Source organism: Aspergillus fischeri, genomic scaffold, assembly GCF_000149645.3.
Source record: "Aspergillus fischeri NRRL 181 1099437636262 genomic scaffold, whole genome shotgun sequence".
Lineage (NCBI taxonomy): Eukaryota > Fungi > Ascomycota > Eurotiomycetes > Eurotiales > Aspergillaceae > Aspergillus > Aspergillus fischeri.
The window spans coordinates 1,268,393-1,293,500 of NW_001509764.1; the positions used below are offsets into that span (position 1 = coordinate 1,268,393).

General features: G+C 51.0%; 9 protein-coding genes across 9 annotated transcripts, besides 4 other annotated features; 3 read left to right on the top strand and 6 right to left on the bottom strand.

Annotated features, from left to right (window-relative positions):
* Positions 1–688: 688 nt before the first annotated feature.
* Positions 689–713: a microsatellite.
* An 889-nt stretch (positions 714–1,602) lies between these two features.
* Positions 1,603–1,627: a microsatellite.
* Positions 1,628–2,748: 1,121 nt separating this feature from the next.
* Positions 2,749–2,784: a microsatellite.
* Positions 2,749–2,785: a microsatellite.
* A 1,949-nt stretch (positions 2,786–4,734) lies between these two features.
* NFIA_097940 (beclin 1) lies at positions 4,735–6,427 on the bottom strand (the record flags this gene model as incomplete). The annotated part of the gene is made up of 2 exons (XM_001262061.1): positions 4,735–6,275; positions 6,343–6,427. 2 exons carry the CDS (start codon positions 6,425–6,427, stop codon positions 4,735–4,737), a joined length of 1,626 nt encoding a protein of 541 aa, XP_001262062.1.
* A 595-nt stretch (positions 6,428–7,022) lies between these two features.
* NFIA_097950 (Myb-like DNA-binding domain protein) lies at positions 7,023–8,636 on the top strand (the record flags this gene model as incomplete). Its single annotated transcript, XM_001262062.1, has 1 exon — positions 7,023–8,636. One exon carries the CDS (start codon positions 7,023–7,025, stop codon positions 8,634–8,636), a length of 1,614 nt encoding a protein of 537 aa, XP_001262063.1.
* A 247-nt stretch (positions 8,637–8,883) lies between these two features.
* Positions 8,884–10,363, bottom strand: NFIA_097960 (putative cysteine synthase; the record flags this gene model as incomplete). The annotated part of the gene is made up of 5 exons (XM_001262063.1): positions 8,884–9,056; positions 9,113–9,729; positions 9,788–9,906; positions 9,959–10,018; positions 10,079–10,363. The coding sequence occupies 5 exons, from the start codon at positions 10,361–10,363 to the stop codon at positions 8,884–8,886; spliced, it is 1,254 nt and encodes a 417-aa protein (XP_001262064.1).
* Positions 10,364–10,799: 436 nt separating this feature from the next.
* Positions 10,800–12,260, top strand: NFIA_097970 (class I SAM-dependent methyltransferase; the record flags this gene model as incomplete). The annotated part of the gene is made up of 3 exons (XM_001262064.1): positions 10,800–10,941; positions 11,026–11,996; positions 12,051–12,260. 3 exons carry the CDS (start codon positions 10,800–10,802, stop codon positions 12,258–12,260), a joined length of 1,323 nt encoding a protein of 440 aa, XP_001262065.1.
* A 470-nt stretch (positions 12,261–12,730) lies between these two features.
* Positions 12,731–14,686, top strand: NFIA_097980 (putative acetamidase; the record flags this gene model as incomplete). The annotated part of the gene is made up of 7 exons (XM_001262065.1): positions 12,731–13,178; positions 13,235–13,347; positions 13,394–13,617; positions 13,676–13,950; positions 14,002–14,177; positions 14,236–14,518; positions 14,571–14,686. The coding sequence occupies 7 exons, from the start codon at positions 12,731–12,733 to the stop codon at positions 14,684–14,686; spliced, it is 1,635 nt and encodes a 544-aa protein (XP_001262066.1).
* Positions 14,687–14,791: 105 nt separating this feature from the next.
* NFIA_097990 (indolepyruvate decarboxylase family protein) lies at positions 14,792–16,672 on the bottom strand (the record flags this gene model as incomplete). The annotated part of the gene is made up of 2 exons (XM_001262066.1): positions 14,792–16,351; positions 16,421–16,672. 2 exons carry the CDS (start codon positions 16,670–16,672, stop codon positions 14,792–14,794), a joined length of 1,812 nt encoding a protein of 603 aa, XP_001262067.1.
* Positions 16,673–17,237: 565 nt separating this feature from the next.
* On the bottom strand, positions 17,238–19,288 carry NFIA_098000 (tetratricopeptide repeat protein; the record flags this gene model as incomplete). Its single annotated transcript, XM_001262067.1, has 2 exons — positions 17,238–19,046; positions 19,118–19,288. 2 exons carry the CDS (start codon positions 19,286–19,288, stop codon positions 17,238–17,240), a joined length of 1,980 nt encoding a protein of 659 aa, XP_001262068.1.
* Positions 19,289–19,751: 463 nt separating this feature from the next.
* On the bottom strand, positions 19,752–20,896 carry NFIA_098010 (nucleic acid-binding protein; the record flags this gene model as incomplete). Its single annotated transcript, XM_001262068.1, has 3 exons — positions 19,752–20,175; positions 20,247–20,672; positions 20,823–20,896. The coding sequence occupies 3 exons, from the start codon at positions 20,894–20,896 to the stop codon at positions 19,752–19,754; spliced, it is 924 nt and encodes a 307-aa protein (XP_001262069.1).
* A 306-nt stretch (positions 20,897–21,202) lies between these two features.
* On the bottom strand, positions 21,203–24,138 carry NFIA_098020 (putative C6 transcription factor; the record flags this gene model as incomplete). Its single annotated transcript, XM_001262069.1, has 7 exons — positions 21,203–21,520; positions 21,581–22,285; positions 22,340–23,113; positions 23,167–23,198; positions 23,260–23,482; positions 23,540–23,954; positions 24,017–24,138. The coding sequence occupies 7 exons, from the start codon at positions 24,136–24,138 to the stop codon at positions 21,203–21,205; spliced, it is 2,589 nt and encodes an 862-aa protein (XP_001262070.1).
* Between the last annotated feature and the right edge of the window lie 970 nt (positions 24,139–25,108).

The following is a 25,108-nucleotide window of genomic DNA, read 5'->3' on the forward strand; positions in this document are numbered from 1 at the left end:
AATAGAGAAGAGAAGGGCAATGAGGCAAAATAGAATTACAAAAAGACTCTGATGTAGTAGAGGAGTGTATCTTGCAAGGTCGACGAAATCGACAGTTTGTCTGTTGTCTGTTGCCTGTTGCAGCACAAGCGGCAGTGAGGTAGTTCCAGACAATCGTATGGAGTTGTATGGTAGATGTCAGTTGAATCCGGTTCAGATGCAGAAGTCACTAGTCGCAGTTGGGTGAAAGTAGCCCAAGGAGAGCCAGTAGATATCGTAGTGACACACGTTCTATTACTCAGACAGCAACGAGTGGTCAGTCAGTCAGTAGTAGAACGGAGTGAGGTAGTAGGCAGGCAATTGCTTCAGGACGACTGCAAAGAAAGAATAGCAGTCAGGGTAAGAGGCAAGTAAAAGCATGTGGTCTGTGTCTGTCTGTAAGTACGTGGTAGCTAGCAGCCTCGCTAGCATCCAATAATGATAAAAGTAATCAATTTTCGAGCAGTTTCTTTATGGGCCATTGTCGTTCCTGCTTCTCTTCCAACAGAAAACTGCCAGCAAATCCTTGTATAAAATTCGAAGAATTGAACTATCTGGGAATATAATCAAAATGATAATAAATATTCGAATACTTATTGATGCTAGACACAACATTTCAAATTAGATATAGGTTTTCTTACTACTGAACCAAGAGGAAAAAGAAAGCATGAAAATAAAAAAAAAAAAAAAAAAAACAGTGATTGTAGATCAGGTGCAGAAAAAAAAGGGAGGTAAAAAAAAAAAAATAGAAAATAGAAACAAAAATACAACGAGGCTACAGGAAAAAAAAGGTTCGAAACGAAGGATACAACCCGGGGCCAAAAGAAGGCTAAGGGTGTCCACCCGGCGGCCTAAGTACGGGGCTAGCACTTCCTAGCTGGTCGTCGTACTTTGGCTTGAATGAGAGACCAGAACAGCAAACAGATGATGAACAGCAAAGGACAAAATGTCTGAGTAGTCCAGAATATAGATAAATAGGCAGGGTTCGGAGTCGAAAAAAGAATATTCATAATCAAACCGAGACCAACATCAATATATATAATATATAAGTGATGAAATGCTTATGGCTTTTTTTCAAGGGGAGAAATGACGATAGATCGCTGAAAGGCAGAGGCCGACTCGCAAGGACCTCTGCTTGCCCTTTGCGGCCACTTGCTGCTGGAACGACCGCGGATATCCCGATCCTTGCTCCCGTGGGCCAATCGGTGGGCCAGTAGCTAATAGTACTGATGGTCCGTGTACTTTTGTTTTGATCCCCCGGGTGCTGTTGACAGAGGTACGGAGTACGGAATACGGAGACATCATATATTACATGGTAACTTCGTCCTATCTATTATTTCATGGATTTCCTCCCTTACAAAACTAATAGCAATGTGCCTTAGGTATGTCTACCTAACTGTAGTCTAGAGAAGTGGGGAGACAAGTTCGTAGTAGTATGGAGTTAAGTCAAAACCAGCTCATAACGATGAACACGGGGATAAACGGATAATACCCACTCTTCTCCAGTTCACACATAGCTACAAAGCACTAAGTAGTCTAGCCCTCCTCAAGCAAGACTTTTCAATAATAGGTACATAGTTCTTTGTCAAGTGAAGTCAAGTCAAGTCAATTCCCAGGAACTTGGCCTCTTTCACAGGAGCACAATGTACCATATCCTCGGTATTCATACTGCCATGCTACTAGGTACATATTGATCAACTGTCAATATAGGTACGGACTAGGGGTAAAAGTGTCATCCTGATCGCCTGATCGCGCTTCGTGCTTCGTGCTTCATCCTCCGTACCTCTGTCGTCCGTATTGAATGAGTTACGTACCTTCTTTACGTACTTTGTGTTTGCCTGCGCTAATCCTGCAGGTGTACCATTGCTTACATGCCATCCGATGCAGCTACTACTTCATCAGGTCTAACGTGACTCCTGTGGGTGTAGGGTATGATCAGGGATCGTCTTGACTTCATTAAATGACTGAAAAGAGAAAAATCATTGACGGGGTAACGGAGTGAACAAAATCCTGTCAATAATGCAAATTAGCGACCTAAGTTTTGCCTCTGAAACCCGGCCCCCATCACCTGTTGACGGAGACTTGGGATGGAGGGTACCATGACCCCCAGCATATGTATGAGGACACAGCTAATTATGTAGGTACCTGGGGAATGGTAGGCCACAATGTTCGGTATGGGGCAAAGCAGCGAGAATAACAGGATAGTGGACAGTAAGCGCTCATCTAGAACTAGAGAACTCATGTCGCCTGTTCAGCTTCCAAGCTATTATTTGAAATCGGGGTGGCACGGCCTAGTTGTCTCGAGTCATGGTTGATGACATGATGGCGAAGAGGTCTAAGCTCCAGTTCAGTCCTCGCGAGTCCGTATCGAGTCAACTATTCTCCAGCTAAGACTCCAGTGCTCTGATTGTCAGCTGATTGTTTACCTGAGATGATGGTGCAATATCAAGTTAACATCGTCACGTTTCTCCTCCGCTCTCAAGTGAAGTAATACTTACAGCTGCCTCATAGTCGAGTCCTGTTACTTATCCTGAAGAAGTAAGCCCTGAAGACTGTAAGGCACCCTTGCTCGGCTGGATTGTCCACTCTTTAGGAAACAATCGGCGGCGCGTTATGCTGGTGGACCAGATCGGATGTGTCCGTCCGGTTCCATCGACCTACCGTAAGGTACTTTCTACTATGAAGCGATATCTACTCGTACTTTGCACTACCCACAATATCTCGACACTGATACATACATACATACATACATACATACATACATACACCCATGAGACCATCGTCGCACAAAACCCGGAGATTATCACCTTTAAACGAACGGTTACTGATGTGCTTTCATTGGTTAGATCTAGAGATTATTGTTGACAAAGCTGCCCGCTTCTCCATCTTGCAGCACACTCCCTGGTGGGACGGGTATCTGGCCAAGGCACGGACTGCTCCGTAGTGAGTTACAGACATCCAAAGGGGCGGCGCCAACACTGGCCAGAAGACAGAAAACGGTCACCGAGTACACGAGACAAGGTATGGAGTTCACTCCAGACCCAGTTATTTCGCATCCATCAAGCTCGGCACTGCTCCAAAATGGGGTGGGAAGCACTCCCTTACTTCGACGATTTAATCTTGAGATGACATATCCCTCCTGGGCTGGAGCAGTACTTAGCCACAACGTCAACGGCGACCAAGCTGAAGGAGCAAGGACCCTTTTCATCGACATCCGCTACCTTGTCGTTTTAAGTATATCTATTCCGTACGCTGATTCGTGGCGGAATCATCCATCCTTTCGCCAAGGGTGGTCTAAAAACCGAACTGGTGGCAAATGCGATAGACTGAGGTGAACTGCATGCCAAAAGTCCAGTTCCCAGCGCCGTTTCGCCTGAGAATGATACTCTGCCTAGATCGGCCTCGCAAACTCCAATATGCAAGGTGGACACACACTTGACTTTTGATGGTTGACAAAGAAAGAGAAAATAACCTCGTGTGTCGGGAGCGGCCCGAAACAACCCATTCCTTGTTGACGTGTAGGATCATTAATGATCAATCATCAATAATAAGTAAAAGGTTGACAGTCCCAGCAGCATGGATCAGTAGAATGAATGACGGTCTCTCGGACCGTCTGGTTTCTTTGTTTTTGAGGTTGCTGCTTCGACCGTCGTCGATTGGCCCAGCGGCGTTTGGTGGGTTACATAGGATGTGATTGGAGACAAAGAGACGCAAGAGGGACATAGAAAAGAAGAAACAATGCGCTGGGATTTGACCGTCGTCTGGCTAGACTAATTGATAAGCGGTTTCGTAGTCCGTACAGTAATATTGTTACTAGGCCGATGCAAGACTCCCTGACACCTGTCACCTATAATAGTCGGAATAAGATTGCGTCGCGCCTCCTCCACTTCCCAGGTTGTTACGGGAACATGTCATCATCACAGCCGCCGGGCTAATGGACGATCTCCCGTTTCCTTCATATGGCATTCGCTTGTAAGTTGTAACAACTAACGACGAGTAGATACGACGGGGTCTGGTTGCCATGATACAACAAGGATCAACTTCCAACACGCCGTTGTGGACCGTACAAACCGTCCTGTCAGCAAGTGTCCGGCTACCGCAATGGCAGGTCTCGAATCGTCATCTAGTTTCCCATGGTTCATCGGAAGGTATGTCCGAGGACCATCGTCCTGCACCAGAACCACTTGATGGTTGAGCAAGAAGAAGAAAGGCCAAAGACGCTGTCCTCTTTACCGCATAGAGACCGCCTGGAATGTCATTAAAACTGCGGAGTACTGTCGATCTATGCCTTTCCTATGAGATAAAGACCACAATGGTTGTGCTACGAGGCACAACGCAAGGGCGACAGACTGTCATCCGCAACTCTCGCATAGCGAGACAACGCCAAGTCGAGCCAGTCGAGGCCTCAGCTGGAATTCAGATCCTAAGGGGGTGGACCGAGGCGACCATGAGACTACTTGCGTGCCAAATCTTAACCAACCAGGTTGTGTCCGGATACGCTTTTGTCCTTCCCGATTGGCGCCAGAGCGCTGGAAGGGGATGTCACAAGTGCAGCTCCCATGTAATTGGCCATAGGCGGCGCTGCGTGGTGGATCTACTAGCGAGATCCTTGACACCAGCTTGATGCTGGCTTGGGTGAAGGCGAATCAAGTAGGAAGAGCTGCTTGAGGCTACACAGCATGCAATACACCCATGTTGCCCTGTATGACGCTGGTCCTACTTTCGAGTCGGACTGGCCGTTGCGAGTCGGGCCTGTTCGCCCGCTGCGACAGCTGCAGCCGCCACAGCTGCGGAATTACTGGATCCAGCACTGGCAACATTGCTTGCATGAGCTAGCAAGAATTTGCAACAGGTCAGCGTGTACTTGCACGCACGCGTCCAGGTCTCGTCGTTTTGGTTGAAACCAAGTTTGATGCTCGCATCGCCGATTTTGTCCCGCTTGATCTCGTACGGGAGTTTCAACCCTGCTACGGGAGCATTACCGTGACCCCGACGAGTCGACGAGACAGGTGCTGGCGTCGTCTCCACAAATTCTCCCAGCTGACGTAAACATTCCAGGAAAGCGACCATACCTGCATCAAACCGGCGGTGAAGCCAAGGGAGATTGAGCGGGAGATCTCCAGAAGAGAAGAGATCGAGAGTGGTGATCTTCGCCGCCGGAGAGGTCTCTGCGCTACCCCCACCGAGCGCGGACTGAGCTGGTGACGTTCGTGGATATTCGATCTTCTCAATCCGTGACATGGATCCCATTGGCTTCAGTCGATACCCCTGAAACTGGAATCCCAACTTCTCAGCGATAGTAGCCAACAGTAGTGTCGTCTGACCCCAAGCTGCGTTGATTTCCGGCCACTCCACCGACGGATTGGTCAGACGACCCAGTCGCAGCCCGTTGATGGTCCCAAAGTAGCCGTCGTGCCCAATACAGAAGGCATCATTGTAAACGTTAGTGCGTTGTAGTCGTTCCAGCTGGCGTGAATCATGATCGTACCGCATATTCAGGGCATCGCGTTCGTTCTGAAATTCGGACAGCGTCAACGCAAATGCGTTCCGGTCTCGCCAGAACTTCTCCTCCTCGAGGTCCAGCTGCCGCGACTCTTCCTCCAGAGCTGCGATTTCCTCGTCCAGGGCGGCCTTTTCCTTCTCCAATGCGACAAGCTCCTCAAATGCCGCCTCTTCCGCCGCGAGAGTCTCCTTGAGCGACTTTTCAGCCGCCTCGATTTCCTCGGCTGTGGGTGCTGAGGAGTTCAAGTCCCTTAGGAATGATATGTAAGCGTCCCGCTCCTTGGTGGCAGACACAAGCCGTTTCTGTAGCCCATCCACGAGCATCTCCGTGCACTCAACACAAATCGGATGGTCTATATCGGAGCGAGCTGATATGATTTCAAATAGCCGATTTGATCTCTCTACTTGATCCGAGAAAGACCCGTCTTCTGGTTCCCGTTCGCTGTTCGGGGCGCCAGACGGCCTTTTGTTCGCCCACGACTGACCTTCTCCATTGTTGCTCGAGCTGGTATGGGGTGGGCCGACCTGTGACTCCGTGAGCATGACGAACGACATGTTGCCGCTGTCTCCTCGGCCCAGCCTGGGAGGGTTGCTTCGGCCGCTGCCCGTAGGCCGGGGTGCTGGGATGGATCTTCTGTATACTGGCGACGTAGCATGGTTGGAGACTCGGTCGTAGAGCTCTCGTCTTTCGGGGGGATAGGAAGGTAGCGTAGAGGATGTGGTGGTATTTTCCGGAAGAGTTCTGCCTGTTGAGCCTATTTATCGATGGAAAGTTAGCGAGCGTGTACGATTCGTCCCTAAGGAATGCAGCTGGAGCTTTACCGACGAGTAAGTCAAAGGCCGCCGGGTTGAGCGCCTCAAGGGAGCCATCCAGCTTCAGCGGTGTCCGACATTTCTGGCAATACATGTTTGTAGGGTGTTGAAGATGTCGTTCCATGCATTATGCGCGAGAGAAGAACCCGTCACGTACGGATAAGATGGGTGTTGTTCTGACTAGACGGAAAAGCGCATGGGGGAGACATGCACGGTGTTTCCGCAGGGAGACGTCATGCAGCAACCCGTGCCACGGCGTCGCGTGTTTTTGTCCGCTGTCCGAGCCATGGAGGGAGCAGATTGCACCCTTATTGAAGGACAATTCACTCAATAGAGAAAATATGGCTATAACAATAGGGTCTTGCTCATGAATGGGTTTGCCGTTTACTTTGTCCACTCAGTCGTCCATATTATGTGAACCATATTCGACCTTCGTTTGCAGCCATTCAGTTGGAATAACACATGTCTGCCTACATTACTGCAGCACAACTTTGCGACCTCTACCTTTTATGGAGACTCCCAGCACATAGCCTTCAATGACTCTCGTGACCGTTCCAACATCCCTTGAACCAGGAAGTCCGTCAATTCCCCCAACCCCAACCGTATCTCGAAAGCTCGAATACAGTTCTTTCTCCTTCGGTGTCTTCCTATGCCTACGAATTCTACAGCTCACTTGAACCTCAATCATCATGGAAAGACCTCAGAAAAGACCCCGCTTATCCTTGGGTGTTAATGGTGAAGACTCAGACGATATAGACCTGCAGGAAGCCAGAGCCCAAAATGACCTCCGCCTCAAATCGATCTTTGAACGCATCTTCGAAAAATACGGGAAAGATTTCACGGATATTGGGGATGAAATCGATTTACAGACAGGGAAAATTGTGGTCAATAATGGTCACTTGCAGAGAATGTCCGGCGAAGATGATACTGGGGCAAAGGACGAGGCAGGATGGTTGTTCAAGGAACAACTACCCACGTCTACGGTTCAGATCTCTAAAGCTACGCTGGCAGGATCTGTACATGACTCGGAGGTAGAGACAGAGACTGACCGTGACGATACGAAAGACGGAGTGCAGCTACAGCGCGCGCTTACGTCGCCGCAACCGCTCCCAGCGCTGCGGTTAGATCGTGCATATGATGAAAAGCAGCCACCTGAGACAGGCGAGGCGGATTCGGATGACGATTCCAAAAGTGTGGACTCCTTGTTGGACTGTGCATTGATCGTCCCCAATGACTCAGATAAACGTGATGGTCAAGCCCTGCCGCTTGAAAGTGAGGCTTTTCCCGCAAAAGCAAATACTACGGCTAATACGCCCATCCAATCCCAACAGACCCGTGGAGACAAAGCGGACAAGCCAGTGGAGTCTATCTGGCGCGTGCCTGAGATTAAAGGCGAGTTCTCGACGCCCATTTTTTACCGATCACGCCCCAAGCTTCCTTTGACTGCTGTCCGGTCTGGATCTCCTCCAAAAGCGGGGTCTCTCTGGGCACTTCCTGGACAATCGAGGCGCAACACAGACGGCAGAAAAGAAAAAAGCAGAAAGAAACTTGGAGTCAGCCAACGAAAATACAAGCACCAATCAAGCCCCGTCTTGCACGACTGGTCTTTTGCAGCAACCCCTGACGGAAGCGAATCGGACGATCCTCTGCAGGAAGACTATCAACCATCGCCAACACCGAAGAACCCCATTCATATCAGGGCCAAAATTCATGTCGAAAACACTCCGAGTCGCACAAAGGATGAGCGCAGACCGCTTCTCCCTCAGCTAAATCCTGGTTCCCAACCCACCATCAATGCTCTTCATGGGGCAACAGAGCCCAAAATCGCCAACGGCGCAGCTTCACAGTTAGAGCCTGAGACCATTGAAAAACGTGCAGATCAGTGTCTTTCCGTAGATACACATATTTCTGCAGCCGAACAACACGCAGACCCGGTCATAGCGCAGGCGTCCACTCCTACTAGAGCCAAAAGGACACTGATGACGCCAGACGAGGCGAAGCTGATCATCCGCATGAGGCAGATTGAAGGAAAGAAATGGAAGGAGGTCCAAGAACATTTTCCCCAGCGAAAACTAATTTCACTCATCCAGTGGAACCAGACGCATTGGACTGAACGGCATGACAAACCGCCTCGAATCTCCAAGCCTTGGTCGAAGGAGGAGGTGGACAAATTGCAGGCTTTCAAGGACCAACAAGGTTTAACTTGGCCCCATATTCGTGCCGCCCTTCCCGGCCGTTCACACGCGGAAATAGAGTTCGCACTGTTGAGACTCTGGGCTGAGCTGGATGACTGTTCAAAGTAAGGATGTGCAAAGCTCGTGAGCGAAGCAAAGCCGATAGGCGACGGAGCCCACATCCCGGAGCAGTCGACTCTCGATCATGCCCCTCTAACCAAGCCCAGAGAGCCACGGGAACAGGACGATCGCGAGAAGGAGAAGGAGAGAGTGTGAGACGTGCTCCCAGGAGTTCGATTGCGGTGCGCTTTGACTGCAAAGCCCTGCACCTTTCTCAAACGCGAATCCAAGAATTGTCGTACTTTGTACCGAACAGCTACTCGTCATCTTTGGCGTTCAGAACGTCCTCCAGTTTGGTATCCACCGCACCGCCGACATCTCCAGCCTTGGCCCAGAATCGAGAGAGGTGCCTTGAGCCAGAGTCAGACAGGACTGTGACGATCCTATGGCCGGGACCGAGCTTCATCGCTGTTTTGACTGCCGCAAAACCTGTATCATAGTAATTAGCAAGGTAGCAAACTAGGTACCAACAAGAATATACCTACAATTGACAGCACTGCTACTTCCAACGAAGATACCATCCTTTTCGACTAACCATCTAGCCATGGCCAACGCCTGCGCATCCGTCACTCGCACAGCATCGTCGACGAGCTCCTTTCCTGCTTCAAAGTTGGCAGTGACGCGGTTAATCCCAATGCCTTCGACGATCGTGTCAACCTGTCTTCGCCTCCTCGTGCCTTCTCTCTCCTTGAGATCAAACATAACGCCGAAGCGTACTCGATTGTAGAGTCCACTTCCCTGAGGATCGGCCAGCACTACACTCATGTTTGGAATCCGAGGCTTCAAGAAGAGGGCCACGCCAGAAATTGTACCCCCAGTACCGGCGCCAGCGACAAACGCGTCGAGTTTACCGTTGCACTGCGCATAAATCTCCGGCCCTGTACCGTTGTAGTGAGCTCTCCAATTGGCTTCGTTTTCGAACTGATCTGCGAAGAAGCCTGTCCCACCCGAGGGAGACAGTGTCTGAGCTTGAGCGAGGGCGCGCGCGCGATTGACAAAGTTGTCCTTTTCAACGATCGGTGCGGGAGGTACACGATCTACTATTGCGCCTAATTTCAGGAGCAGGTTGGACTTTTCGATTGCCTGATCAGATGGCATGCAGCTGATAAGCGTCAGTTGGGGTATGAACACTTCATGCAAATGCACGAGTCGATACTCACATGTGAGCGAGGTAGCCCTTTGCTCTGGCAAGAGTGGCCAATGAAATGCCGGTCGAACCGGACGTGCCCTCGTAGATGGTATCCCCGGAGTGAGGTTTCAAGATACCTTTTTGCTCGGCCTTTGCAGGTTAATAATTGACATGAGAAGGGACCGAGGCACGTATCACATACAATCTCAATCATGCTTAAAGCTACTCGGTCCTTGGAGCTCTGACCTGCTCCGTTCAGAAACTACAGCACCATTAGAGATGGATTTCTCTCAATGTAGACGAATAGACAAAATCACCATACCTCTGCTTTCCCAAGAATCTCGCATCCAGTCGCATCTGATAAGGATTTGATGCGTAACAGAGGAGTATTCCCAATGCAGCCTTCAATGCCGTCGACAATTGCAGGAGGTCCTGACCTGACCGTCAAAGAGTCTGCGGAGCCATCCTGCAGGGCCCTTGTCGGCTGGGAACGAGTTCCTCGGATGCGATTCTTCAACTCCGGATACAGAAGCTCAGTAAACCCCACCGCGAGGAGGAGTCCAGCCACAAAGGCGGTTCCTATACAGACCCTAGAATGATCGGACATACTGAGAAATAATGCTCTGTGGTCGTTCAAAACATAAAAGCACGCCCAAAATTAAAAGAGCGACTATCTAGATCACATCCAAGCGAGTGAGGTCAGTGTAGGAAGTCGGAGAGAAAGCTCGGGCCGCTTGAGGAACTCCTCCGCCGGCCTCCATCCATCATCCTTCATTATCGTCATTATCAGCATTTCTGTCAACTGTCTACTACGGTTGTATTATCTCCTGGAATACCCGCTGTTCCATCGTTCTATGGACAGCCAGATCCTCAGTCAGCTGTTTCGACAGCTGTTCCGACATCCTGCTTGTCAATCATTTAGAACGTCGTCACCAATAACCCGCGGAGCAAATTGCGTCCGGTTGCAAGCGCCAGTTCGTCAACAATGTCGTCCTTTTCTCACGCGACGGTCGCCGACCAAGCGCAGGAGTACCGATGATGGAATGCATTGGCTCAAACGGGGGGATTATCCCAGGGATATTGAGGAGGAATTAAAGACATATCCGCTTGTCACTGCGAAAGATCTGCGGAACCGTCGCGAGCGCCCGCGGCAAGTGAAGATGTTGACGAGAGAATTTATTGACGGTACGGTACTTTCGCTTGCTCTGCAGGCATATCTGTCAATGGCAAATGTACATGGATTGCTGACCAGATCTGCTGTTTATGTAGATAGTTTGTATAATCCTCATTACGGTTATTTCTCGAAACACGCGACCATCTTCAGCCCCGGCGAGCCGTTTGATTTCAATAACATCGAAGACGGGCCGGCATTCCATCGCATGCTCGGAGAGCGGTATACAGAATTCGAAGATAAATTGGATGAAACACAGCCGGACGTGGCCCGTCAACTGTGGCATACTCCCACCGAACTGTTCCGCCCTTATTACGGGGAGACAGTCGCTCGATACTTGGTGTCAAACTATAAATTGACATTGTATCCCTATCATGACCTGATCATATACGAGATGGGAGCCGGCAACGGTACAATGATGATCAACATTTTGGATTTTATCCGGGATACAGATTACGAAGTATACCAGCGAACCAAGTTCAAGATCATTGAGATCTCGCCCGCACTCGCGAGCCTGCAGATGAAGAATCTGACCGATTCGGTGAATGCAGCTGGGCATATGGACCATGTTGAAATCATCAACCGATCCATCTTTGACTGGGATACCTATGTACATTCGCCTTGCTTCTTTCTCGCGTTGGAGGTGTTTGATAATTTCTCTCACGATGCGATTCGATATGACTGCAAGACGGAACTTCCCCAACAAGGCGGCGTGCTGATTGATGCGGACGGCGAATTTCATGAATACTACAATGCGCAACTTGACCCTGTGGCATCTCGATTCTTGCGCGTCAGACAGGCTGCGGCGCGTCGGCCGTTCCCGAGCCCTCTGGGCCCCAAAGCGATTCGCCAATTCGGCGGTTCCTTGCCCTTCCAGAGCCCTTATACCCTTCCAGAGTACATTCCCACTCGGCTCATGCAGTTCTTTGATATCTTGGATAGCTACTTTCCTGCACATCGGCTGGTCGCGAGTGACTTTAGTAGTCTCCCGGATGCTGTTCCGGGTATCAATGCGCCAGTGGTGCAGACACGTTACAAGAGACGAACAGTCCCAGTGTCTACCCCCTTTGTAAGTACTTTCTCGTTTTTGATGCTACGGACGCATTCTAATCGTGCAATACAGGTTCATCAAGGCTACTTCGATATATTCTTCCCCACCGACTTCAACGTCATTGAGGATCTTTACCGCGCCATTACCGGGAAATTGACACAGGTGATGAGTCACGAGGACTTTGTCCGCCGTTGGGCGTATATAGAAGACACCGAGACGAGGAGCGGCGAGAATCCGCTGCTGACCTGGTATAAAAATGCCAGCATGCTGATGACGGTTTAGACGAATGTATCAGTACTGTAAATGATATTGAATCATAAGCCTATCATGAAATCATTGCTCCTGCATCAGTCCTTTTGATTCAGAGTTGAAGGACGTCGATCTCGTATCACCACAGTTCTTGTGAGTCGATTGGATGAGCTTGTACAGACTTGGTCCTAGATAAGCATTCTCATCCGGCCTGCTCTGGGTATTCGGCAATCCAACCTTCTGCCCCTCTTTGTCCCCGCAAACAGCTCTCAAATATCACCTAGATCTAAGATACAGCTCACCATCTGGATTGGACAGAATATCCTCGGTGCAGGGAACAAGGTTACACGCCTCGTATATCTTTCATCGATTAGGATCAATCATCATGCAGCCACCCCATTATCAGCAATCAAGGACATCTATATACAGCAGTCCTGTCAACTTCCCATATCTGCAACACCTTAATCCATGACCTCTAACCAGACAAACTGATAATAAACATCATGACACTCTCATCAATTCCACATTGGAAATCAGCGGTGCAGCAAAAACGCACAGCCCAACTCAACGCCATCCCTCCCTCCTGGCGTCTCCCTTCCACAATCCTCACTTTTCCCCTACCCAATACCCTCGAAACTATCCGAACATGCGGTCTGCTTTCTGCGGAGGAGCTTGAATGGACCGAGACTAACGATGCGACAAATCTCCTTGCCCTCCTGGCTTCAAGAGAGGTGAGTTCCGTGCAGTTGACCACGGCGTTCTGCAAGCGGGCGGCAATCGCGCAGCAGATGACCAAGTGTCTGACGGAGATCTTTTTCGACCGGGCGTTGGCGCGAGCGAAGGAGCTGGATGATCAGTATGAGAAGACTGGTATCCTGACAGGACCTCTGCATGGATTGCCGGTCTCCATCAAGGATCGATTTGATGTGGAGGGGATGGATACTACGATTGGTATGTTGTTGCAACTTGTGTGGGACTTGGTTCTTAGAATTGACTGGAGCGAATAGGATGGGTTGGCTTGATTGGCAAGCCAGCGCAGAGGTCCAGTTCCATCGCCAGATTGCTAGAGTCCATGGGCGCAGTGCTCTACGTCAAGACCAATATACCACAGTCTCTGATGGTATGCGTGCTGTCTCAGTCTGTCTACTTCTGCTGACAAGACTCAGATGTCTGACTCATACAATCACATCTTCGGCCAATCCATCAACGCGTTCAACCACAAACTCATCTCCGGCGGCAGCTCTGGAGGCGAAGGTGCTCTGATCGGTGCGCGAGGGAGTATTCTAGGTATCGGGACGGATATCGGGGGCTCGATCCGCATCCCGGCTGCCTTGCAGGGTCTCTACTCTATCTGTCCGACAACGGGCCGTGTCCCGTGGGACTGTTCTTTGTGAGATTTATCAAAACCATGCGTCCTGGAAAAACGGCTGGACTGACGCGCCTTACAGTATGCATCAGCACTACCTCGTTCCCCCAGTCGCAGGGCCCATGGCTCGAAACATTGCGACAATCGAGTACTTTATGCAGTCACTTCTCGACTCAAACCCCTGGGACGTCGACCCAGGTTGCATACCCATTCCATGGAGGAAGGAGTTAGCGGCCTTGCCTGACCGCAAGCTCAAGTTGGGGGTCGTCTTCGACGACGGGGTGGTCAAGCCACAGCCGCCTATAACTCGTGCTCTACGCGAAGTAACAACAAAGCTTGCAGCAGCTGGCCATGAAGGTATTCTCTGAGGTGGCTCAAAGGAAGTCTCAGGCTAAATTCTCGTAACAGTCATAGAATGGAACACTTCCCTCCACATCACAGGGACAAATCTTTGGAAGAAAGCTATCCTAGCAGACGGGGGCTCGCACTGCAAACAGCTCTGTGACATTGTCGATGAGCCGCTGATCGAAGGGATGCTAGTCGGGACTCCAGCGGATGAACTTTCCATTCTGGAACGGGAAAAGGTAGATCATCGACCACTAAGTCGGGACCCTCAAAAGTCCACCAGCTGACACTTTACAGCTCGAGGAAGAAAAGTGGCTCTTCCAAGAACGTTATCTAAAGCAGTGGAAAGACAGCGGGATCGATGCGCTCCTCATGCCCGTAACACCGTGGGTCGGTTACCGACCGAAAACATGGGTGACGAGCTATCAATGGCTGGGTTATACGGCCCTCTTGAATCTCCTAAACTATGCAGCAGTAACGGTGCCTGTGACGTATGCAGATCCGGCTTTGGATCAGCCTGATCAAGAGTGGTTGGCTCATACCCCTCGAAACCAGTCTGATGAGTTTAGTCATGGCCAGTGTAAGTGATTCCGGTGTACATGCGAGACTTGCTATGCTAATAATCGTGATAGATGATATCGATTTGGTCAAGAATATGCCAATCTGCATACAGATTGTAGGGGGGCGGTTCGGGGAGGAAAAGGCTGTTGCTGTCGCGAAAGTGGTTGATGAGCTTATACATTCGTGACGGGAGTGGCATGAGCAATGTTATTCAGGGCTTACATCTTGATTTGCCAACCACATTACTACTGGTAGACTATGAATATTACAGTATCGAATCGAGACGGGGTCATCACAATTTCGCTTGTCCTTCATGAGCATTTCCCTGCCAGGCAAACCCTATCTTCTTCCCAACGCCCGGTTCCACAATGACATTGACAACGGTGACCGTATCACTCAGGAATCCCTCCCTCGTAGCAGTCTCCAGCTCCTCTTCAGAGCGGACAAAGTACCCCTTCCCACCGCACATAGGTCCGAATTGCTCGTAGCGGGTTTCGTAAAGGAGACTAGTCGACCGCAGGCCCTTCTTGCCATCATCCCGACCGTCAGATTTGGTATCGTTGGCCGCCGTCTGAGCCTGTAGCTCTTTCCAGGAGCTCTCGGAAGCGCTGTCGCCGTGGTATATGCCCGAGTTGTTCACCACGAAGATAAGTGCCGGGATTCGGTAGCGGGCCATGGTCTCGATTTCCATCGCGCTGAAGCCAAACGCACTGTCGCCTTCGAGCGCCACGATCTTCTTCGGTTTGTCCGTGGATGCCGGAAAGGCGTTGTACGCCTCGTGAGCGGCGATGATATACCCCATTCCCACGCCCATCGTAGCATATGTGCCAGCGTCCAGACGCTGACGGGGATGATTCAGCGGGAAAACTGAACGGGAGATGTCCATGGTGTTCGCGCCTTCCGATACATACACAACGTTCCCGTCTTCAAACGGCGCCAGCGAATTCAGCGTCGTCTTGATAATCTGAAAGGCCCGCTGGTACGTCAAGGGCGAGTTCTTTGGCGTAGGTGTAAACGCAGCCTTTTGCGCCTTGGCCTCATTCTTCTTCGCTGACTCCGCCAACAACGCCAGGAACCGGCTCGGAGCAGCCGACGAGGCATACCGCCAGTTCGAAAGCGAAACCAGCAGCTGCTCGACTACCAGATCGATATCCCCGACGATCCCCAGCTCCGCAGTGCCCGCATTGCGACCGATCTCCTCGGCGCAGATATCAACCTGGATGATCTTCGCCCGGGGAGACCACTTGGGCGGCTCGCCAAAATGCAGAATCCAGTTCAGCCGCGCCCCAAGCACCAGCACCACGTCCGCGTGCTTCAGCGCCGCGCTCCGCGCGCTCGACACATTGAGAGGATGTGAGTCGGGCACTACACCTTTCCCCATCGGGGTCGGGAGGAACGGAATCTGCGTCTGCTCGACTAGCTTGCGGATCCCGCCCTCGGCCCTTGCATACGCGGCCCCCTTGCCGATAATCAGTAACGGCGCACGAGCCGCCTTGAGCAGTTGCGCCGCCTTCAGGATCATTGCGGGGTCCCCGCTTGCCTTGGGAGGCGGCGGGACGAGTATTTCCTCTGGCTCCGGTAAGCGGAAGCCAGGCGCTGATTTGCCCTGGATTAGATCGGCAGGTAGGTCGACGAAGGTCGGACCGGGACGCCCGTACCAGCATGTCCGGTATGCGTTTTTGACGGCGCCGGCGACGAACGCGAGAGACGGCGGTCGCACTGCGAACTTGGTGTGCGGCGTGAGGAACGAGATGGCATCCATCTCCTGGAAGGCGCCCTTCGTGACGCCTGAGGTCTCCGCCGATCCGGCGAGTACCAGCAGCGGGAAGTTATTCGCGGAAGCATTGCCAATCTGTGCATTGCAGGGGCAATCGTCAGTCACAGCTCAGTGGTTTAATTTGGACTGCACGCGCTCACTCACCCCAGCTAAGGCATGGAGGACTCCTGGTCCTCCGACGACTAGACAAACACCAGGTTGTCCGGTCAGGTACCCGTACACGCTCGCTGCATAGCTGCATGCCTGCTCGTTGCGGAACGCAATGAAGCGAATACCCAAGTCGATGGCACTCTCTGCAACTTCTATTACTGGAATACCCACTATCCCGAAAATCACAGTGACGCCGAGGTCGCGCAGCGTCCGGGCAATCATCTGAGCACCACTAACGACAGCCATCCTGGTGCTAGGTATAGTGAATCAATCCAATATTAAGCAGATTAGCTAACACTAGCAATATAAAATGTGTGTTTTAGATATCAGATGAGTGATGGAAGGCCATTTTTGGGTCATTGAAGCTTCTGAGGATGGTTATCGATGAGGAGATGCTCTGAGGCACTTCCGAGGTTACAAATGACGCAAGCCCGGAATGATTCCCGAGAAGTCAAGTCGTTCGTTATGAACAGCGACATCTAAGAATCTGTATCTTCTTTGACTTTAAACATGGAAATTTAATACTAGATTGTCTATCAGCAGTGATCATCTAGTCAATCAGCGTCGGTAGACTGCGCAATGAGATATATAAGACTGCCGGAAGAGAGACAGAGAGTATACAGTACTAAGAATCTATTGGCCGATAGCGATCTCACAAGGTATGAATCAAATTCGCTACAAGTTGACCTCGAGGTACGAAGTAAAGACATATGGTATCCAACACAACAACTGAGACACGAAAAATATGCCCGATCATGCCAAATTCTTGCCCGTTCGTTCTATAAGACAGAAAGCGCAGGAGGTATCACCCCTAGAAATCGAATTCTTTCCTGAACACGTTCACATCCATCCCTGCCACTACCATATCAGCCAGATCCCGACGGCCCATCTGGCTGAAAACACGCCGCAGCGTATCGTACAAATTCGTGCTCTGGTTCTGGCTGATATGGAGCATCCGCTCAAGTTGCTCGTCATCAATACCGCCCTCACCACCGCCAACGATCTCGCGAGCTCGCTCCCGACCTTCCTGTTCGACGACACGGTGCATAGATAAAGCGCCTAGGAGGTGCTGTGCAGCCTCAGGGTAGCAACCGATGTTGATGCAGGATACGCCAAGGTTGTACCGGGCACGGACAAAGTTGGGGTTGATTGTAAGAGCTTGCTCGTATGCCTGAATAGCCTCCTCTGAGCGACCGGAGTTGGCAAGTGTAGCTCCGAGACGGTTCCAGAGAAGGTGAAGCTGCTCCTTCTGATTCACCGTGCCCGACTCGGTAGATGCCAGTGCGGCGGAGAAGCAGTCGACAGCCTTGTCGTATTCCTCTGCACAGTAGAAGAGAACACCCAATCCGACTTGAACGTCTGGATCCATGTGCTCGCCAGAAGGCGACAGCTGTGCCGCCTTGATGAACAGATCGGTGACCCGTTCATGTAGAATCTGGCGATCTGTGAAGCCCAAGTCTGCGTCGGACGACAGATCCTTAGGATCGATGATCTGAGGATACTTGACAGACAGCCAACGCTCGAGGGTACGGTAAGCCGTCGAGTCATAACCTTCGTTTGTATACGAAACAGCCAACCCCATGAGTGCGTCCAAATTGTTGGGATCGATCTTCAGCGCCTGTTCCAGGGCACGAATAGCAGGAAGCTCCTTCTCGTTTTGCGCCTGTGCGGATCCCAGCATTGTCCAGGCTTGAACGTGCTGAGGCTCCTTCTGGACAGCCGCCTCGAAAGCCAACGCGGCCAAGGAAAGATTGCCGCCTTCGCGCATGATCTTGACACCTTCTTCAAAGGGATTGGCCACATTCCGGAACACGTTTTCCTCTTCGAACATGTAATCGCCCAGCTGAGGATCTCGGAAACGCGTGTGGAGATTGTCAAAGCCGTCCCACTCGCCGAGGTCTCCCATGTGCAGGTTGTCGTTGATATCAAAAGAGGCATCTTCCTCTGCCAGTTTTCTGCTTGTCGCCGTTTCAGCTTGGACTCTTTGCCATACGCTCTCAAAAGCACCGTAATCTTGAGCATTACCGGTGTCAGTAGTGGGGACTGACCTATCAAGATCATTCAGCTCCGCCTCCATCGCCGCGTTGGCCTCGTCGTCCAGCGTCTGGTTACCCGCCGTCTCCATCTCGGCAAACTGTGCCTCCCAGTTCTCATCATCGAGCTCGACCATGCGGCCCTTGCCCTTGTCCTGAGTAGCGGCCTCCGCGGGCTGTTGTTGCATGCCCATGGGTGTATAGGATGGACGCATCATACCCATTCCTCCCATACCCATGTACCCCATGCCCATAGGACGCTGATAACCGGCCATCATCGGCGACGCGGACGTGGCTGGACTTGACGTTTGTGGCATGCCGACCCGACTCTGTTGTTGGAAGCGAGCAAACTCTGCAGGTGTGAATGCGGACCCGTTGTTCATTAGAGGTCCTGTAGGGCCGGCAAACGCAGCCTCCATCCGGGCATGCTCGCCAGTATCAAACTCAGCCGCCCACCCGGGAGACCCCGTCCTCGGCGGAGTGGTCTGGAAGTGATCTAGCTCGCGCCTTAATTGTTCCATCGCAAATGGTTGCGGTGCTGCCCCGGGAATCTGGCCTGGTTGTTGTGCGGCAAACTCGTCCATCATCTACTTAGATTACCAATCCATTGTTAGCTACAGTAACTAGCAGCGGCTCCAAAGAGGGTGAGATTTCGTACCTGATCTTGCCCACCCATCATACTCCTCGACCGCATGCTCTCTTGCACGCCCCCGGGACCCCTGCCGACAAGGCGGTCCCGTTGGAGTGACTTGTCGTCCTGCACATGCTTGGTGAACTGTGTGAGCGGGTTTCCCGCGGTAGAGCACTCGGCGCCACCAAGGAACGACATGTTGACAAATTTAAAAGAAACCCGTCTGAAAAAATAACATCAACAGTTAAGAAAGGATCTGACTGGTCAACGATCAGCTTCAATAGAGTCTAGGACAAAAGGAGGAGGAGGATGATGGAGAGGTAGATGACAACGGTATCTCCGCCAAAACGTGGGGTTGGAAACCGATCGGAGACCTGCTGATGCCGAGGTCCGCCGTAGGTCACGTGTTTCGATATCAGGAGACTCCTGTCCACTATTCCTCTGTAGGTATTTATGCAACAGGTCGTTTCATAGGTGTAGGCGGTATTCAGAAGGTCCTCTGATTGAAAGATACCAAAGCTCTATGTTGTATAGATTAAACTCGTGAATGCCGGCTATAGTATACATCGTATGCATAATGGTAAATCATTCGTCGAATTCTTGCAACACAACCAAGCGCATAAAAAGAGACAGAGCCCAACTGAATGTATAATGCGACTGATTACTCCTCATCCGGAACATCCTCGATACGACTACCCCTCCTGTTAGTACTACTGTAGTCCACGCGAATCCGTCGACCGAAAGGTGCCTTCCCGCTGAGAATCTCGAAAGCCTTCTGAGCGCTCTCGACATCGAGGAATTCTGCATGAGCGAAGCCGCGAGGTTGCCCTGTCCGTCGATCAACCGATACGCGAACATCAATAACATTGTTGATATCTCTGAAGAGCTCGTTCAGATCCCGATCGGTCATTTCAAACGACAGGTTGCCGAGGTACAGCGTCCTCGAAACGGGCTGCACGGGCCTGGATCCGCCGCCGCTGCTCGCATATTGCGCGATTATACGGCGGCCCTCATAGGCTTGCAAATGCATAGCCTCGACGCAACTTTTGGCGGAATCAATAGAGTCAAAGTGCACGTATGCAAACCTATTCGACAAAACACAGACAGATTGTTAGATTTCTCTTTTCCCGCAGAGAACAGTAGGAACTGGGCTCACCCTCTGCTCATTCCTCGGTTATCAGTAATGAGATCGACTTTCTCCACAACGCCAAACTGCTGCATGTGGTTCTTCAAATCTTCCGCCGTCACATCGTAGAACAGATTACCAATGTAGACAGTCGGCTTAGGGCTGGGATTCCCTTCCAGGATCCTGAGCCGCTTTTTGGGTTTCTGAGGCCGCGCATCGCGAGCATCGGGCTCCGCCAACCCGATCTCGGAGAAGTCATGATTCTCGTGCTCAGGTGAGCTCGTCGGCTCCTGGCTGGCGGTGTTGTCGCTGAACCATCTCGTATGTAAAACTAGTTGAGATTGCAAAGGGGATAATACGGGTAGAGGGACGCGAGGTGCAAGGGCCCTGGCTGACCATGCCGGCGCGGTGACCGGCAAAGACAGGAGGCGACTGGCTGCTCGTCGAAAGCAATGCCTGTAAAGAGATGCAATCAGTCACGGTGTCCCTGGTAGAGGAAAATCTATCACAGCATCCATATAAAACAGATAGGTTATTTTCCTTACATTTTTTGTGTCCTCGTGAATTGAGTTAGTGATATATGGCCAAGGGCAAAGGGAGAAATACAGAATGCGTTCAGCAAAAAAGTTCGCCTTATCGGATACGATAAGGTCACGTGACTGTATCAGGCCATGCGCCATTATGAAACTGATGGATTTTACGAATGCCGCTTTTCACTAGTTTTTGTCTCGCGCAAATGAAATAGAATGAAACCAACCTAGTGTCAATGACTGAGGCGGTAATTCACAGTCGATTGTGGGGATCGAGTGGAGAAACAGGGTATATACAGTCTTCCGGATTTGTACATTAGGGTGATTTGAGTCCTTGAGGAAACGCCACACCTCCAAACCCATACACCGGGTGGGAAAAGGTATTATTGCTGGAAAGAAGTGAATCACTGGACATGTGAACGTTCAAACAATGCGCTTTGCTATCGACATGAGTACTTATAAGATGCCCTCGCCTGAAGCGTTATTACTTTTTTGGGGAGAGTTGTTGTCGTAAGGCCCGTTAATACCGGGACTCTCATACTTCACCGGGTCTGGAGAGAAGACATTGGAAAAGCGAGGCAAAGACCGCATATTATCTGCAGTGTTGCCTTGCTGCATGGAAGGTAATTGTGTGGATGACAAGGGCCCCTGAGCTTGTAACGATGGGTGAAGCGGCGGTTGTGGTGATGGTTGCTGCTGCTGTCCATCGAACGTTGGCCACCATTGGTTCGGTATGTCCAGATTCGAACTCTGAATATAAGTGTCCCAAGAATCCTGTTCGCGGGTGTTAGTAATGCCCAGTGGTGTCAAGGCATGAAAAAGGGGCAAGCGTACCCAATCCAAGTTCAGCTGCATATCAGGCATTTGTCCGAACATCGTGCTGAACGGGGACAGAGCTCCGGGTACCTCTGCCGTGGACCCAAATGCCCCCGGGGCAGAAGGCGTTTCTGACACTTTGAAACCAGTTTCATTGAATGCTGGGGATCCTGAGTTTGCGGCGTTAATTCCACTGCTCAATAATCCCAAGGTCATCGCGGCGCTTTGCTTCTCGTCCTGAGGTTCGAAGGCCGGTGCCGTGGCATTACTGTCTGGAAACCCTAAATTCAATTTGGCAAGCATCACGCCGAGAATGCCAGCGGCTTTCCAAGCTTCAAGCGACTCCTCACGAAGTTCGTCCCAGATCTCTCGAGAGCGCTGCAATGCAATGATCATCTCCTGTCGTCGCTCCCTGCCCCACGCAACGGTGTCGCCGGAATCTCTTCCGCCGGCTTGGAATTTGAGTCCATGATACAGGTCGAAGCAGACAATAGTTGCAGCCAGCAAGTAATCAGTGGAGCTGAGGGAATTTATGCGATTCTGTTTTGTGCGCAGACGTCCCGTTGGCCTTGTCTCTGCGTGTAGCATTGACTGAAACCGCAGCAGCTCCATGGCTGAATCGATGCAAGTCTTGCGTGAGTAGGCGAACCGGGGGTTTCCACGTGCTAGAACGATATAAGGCCGGTGGAGAACACACTGTGCTTTATGGTAGACGCTCATTATCTGCCAACGATCAGTACTACAACTCGCGGTATAACTGGCAAGTGATTGACGTACACCGAAGCGCGACATAATCAGATTGGACGGGTCCAACTGACACTCCTCAAAAGGACGAATGACAAGATGCTCCGGAATCAGGTCCCGAGCTCGGCGAAGCTCAGCATCCAACTCCATCACCTTGTCGTAAGATTCACTTTGCACACTGGAGGTGAGCTCGGTAACTCGGCCAAATACGTACGCCAGACGTGCTTTGGCAATGAGGTAAGAGATAGGTGTCGGTTCATTCGCCGGTCGTGAGGGAGGAAGTTCCCTGCAATTTTCGTCGAAATCATCATCATATAGATTCCGCGGGAGCTCCGTATCACTATCCACAGTGCGAATCATGCTGGGCAGCCCAACCTGAAATGAAAAGAGCAAGTCCGACTGCCGCACGAAAGTCCATACGCGTCGGCGCATCTCACCTTGAAAGGGGGTAATGTTGGGGAAAACTTTTGAGTCTCGGTGGTATCCCATTCTCATCGCTAGCCTTGCGACGACACCGACGAGCACCCAGACCGAAATATCTGCTTCCTTCGTTTGACGAAAGTCGCCATGAAGATGGAAGATGAATGTCTCGATCAGGTAGGGATAAGGTTTGGTATAATCGGCCAGAGTCAGACATTGAGCGACCAGATTTCGAAAAGTTCCAGCCATGTCCAGGGATTTCCCTCGAAACTCGGGTGGCTCATCTCCTTCATGGTTATATGACAGCATAGCAAGTCGCATCATGGCGAACAGCATGCCCACCCAGACAATACAGGTTTGAGAAGGATCTTCCCAATGTTTGTTATACTGGGGAGGAAGTCAGAAGGAATAACGGTCTGCAGGAGAACAATTATGCTTACCTGAGCTTGAAACGTCGGACCGTGAAGAATATCTGTTCATGGTTAGTCATAGATGCATTTACATGCAGGTTCTCTAGTTCTGTCGGTACTCACGAGTCGCTGGATCATAGCTATTGAAATAGCGAGCAATAAGCATATCTGTTGTATATCTCGAGGGAAAGGAAGACATAATCTCTGCGCGGCTGGCAGGCTTCATGGCCCCAAGAAGCAGCGTGGAGCCCGGGACATCGCTCGGCAGCTTGGTTGTCTTGAACTTCTCGGCTTGCTCCTCGTACTGCTTCTTGTACGTGTGGAAGTAATTACGGACTTCGGCGATCTGTGGATTCGTGTAAATAAAGAGAACTCATGAGCGCATGGTCAAGTGCTGACTCACATCGTTGAGGAGGGAAGCCCAGTGCGCATCGCTGATATAGTATGATTTATTGTTGTCGACTTTCATGATACCAAATGACTTGGTAACTTGCTCCGTATCGCTCTCCTCCGGAGCATTTGATGTCTCGTCGTCCAGATCGATGTCGTGACTCTGATTGAGGGAGCCGCCACTACTGCTGGTTCCGGAAATTGCTGCCATTGCCGCTGCCGGGCCTGCGGATTGTGATCCGTTGGTCATCAGAGACAGTACCAAGCTCTCGAGTCGGTCTATTCTGTTCTGCATATCGTCCGGGGAACTTGAGGCCGAGTTCTGTGTTGCATTCTTCCTTCGCGCACTTGCTTGAGCATAGGTACAGGAAGATGCGTCGCCTCGCTTTACGCAGTTCTCGCATGGGTGGGCGCGGTTACATTTCAGTCTTTGATGATCCGGCGTTAAAGTATGCTCTTTTTCAGATAGAGGGAAAGGACGAATACTCACTTTCTGTGCCGGCAGGGGCCGCAAGAAAGTGGCACCCTGTTTCGCTTTCGAATGACCCTAAACTGGCCATCCGGCGAAACGGCACCAATGCTCGAGGAGGTGGATGGTGGAGTAGGCGACATTTCGAAGATGAAACCTTGGTGAACGGTTGTGCTAGATTTGTGGATATGTATTCGCACGTAGGCTAACCAGCTTCACTTCACGATCGGAAATCCAAATGAGCACGACGCAACAGCGAGTTCCCGAGCGAGACGTGTCGCCAAGTGCTTATCTGAGACTGGGGTATCTCAATCCAGGTGTGAAATGTCCGTCGGTGTGTGCGCGCTCGATTTGCCAGGTACCTGACCAGAGGTGTGCACAACGCGGTTTCTTCGCCTTGGTCAGATTAAATTCTCGAGGTACCGAGAAGAAAGTGCAGGTTCAATTACCGCTGAGTTTCTGATAGTGTTTCGGCGGACGATTCAGCAGCAAACAATGAGCCTGGATCGCTAAGCTTTAGTGGGGTTGATAAGTTGCAGCGGCGTTTCCTCAAGTCGAGCTCGTTGGTGATTTATGCGACGCTGCTTTTCTGCTGTTGACAGCATGCGCAAACATCACAGATATGAAGTGCTTAAGCTAGTGTGCGTTAATAAGAAGAATCGTAGAAGGCGACCGAAGGCAGGGAAACGATAGTGTGGATGTATGGACGGACGGGCGCAAGCGGTCGAGGGCTATCGAGTGATGTCGTCGAAACAGGGGGGCGACGGACCAATCCTTCATTCTTCTGCGATAGGGCGACCCGCGGAAGTGATGGACGTTCGTTCAATAAGATGCGCCAGTTCTAGAGAACGAGAATTAAGGATATGGGCGAGGAGAATAATGAAAGGACGGTCAACTATGGTAGAGTGCCAATGATGAGGATCAAGAATACCTACGCATTATCTCCGTTATCACCACGTTTTGCTGCCTGAGGCCTAGACGCGGTTCCTACTATGGGAGGCTTCTACAGAGTTCTTCATTCCTGACAATAATAAATGATCTTTTATCGCCTAACTTTACGAGGAAGAAGGCATACTGTGTACATACTGTCAGAAATGGTGCTGTGTCCAGTGA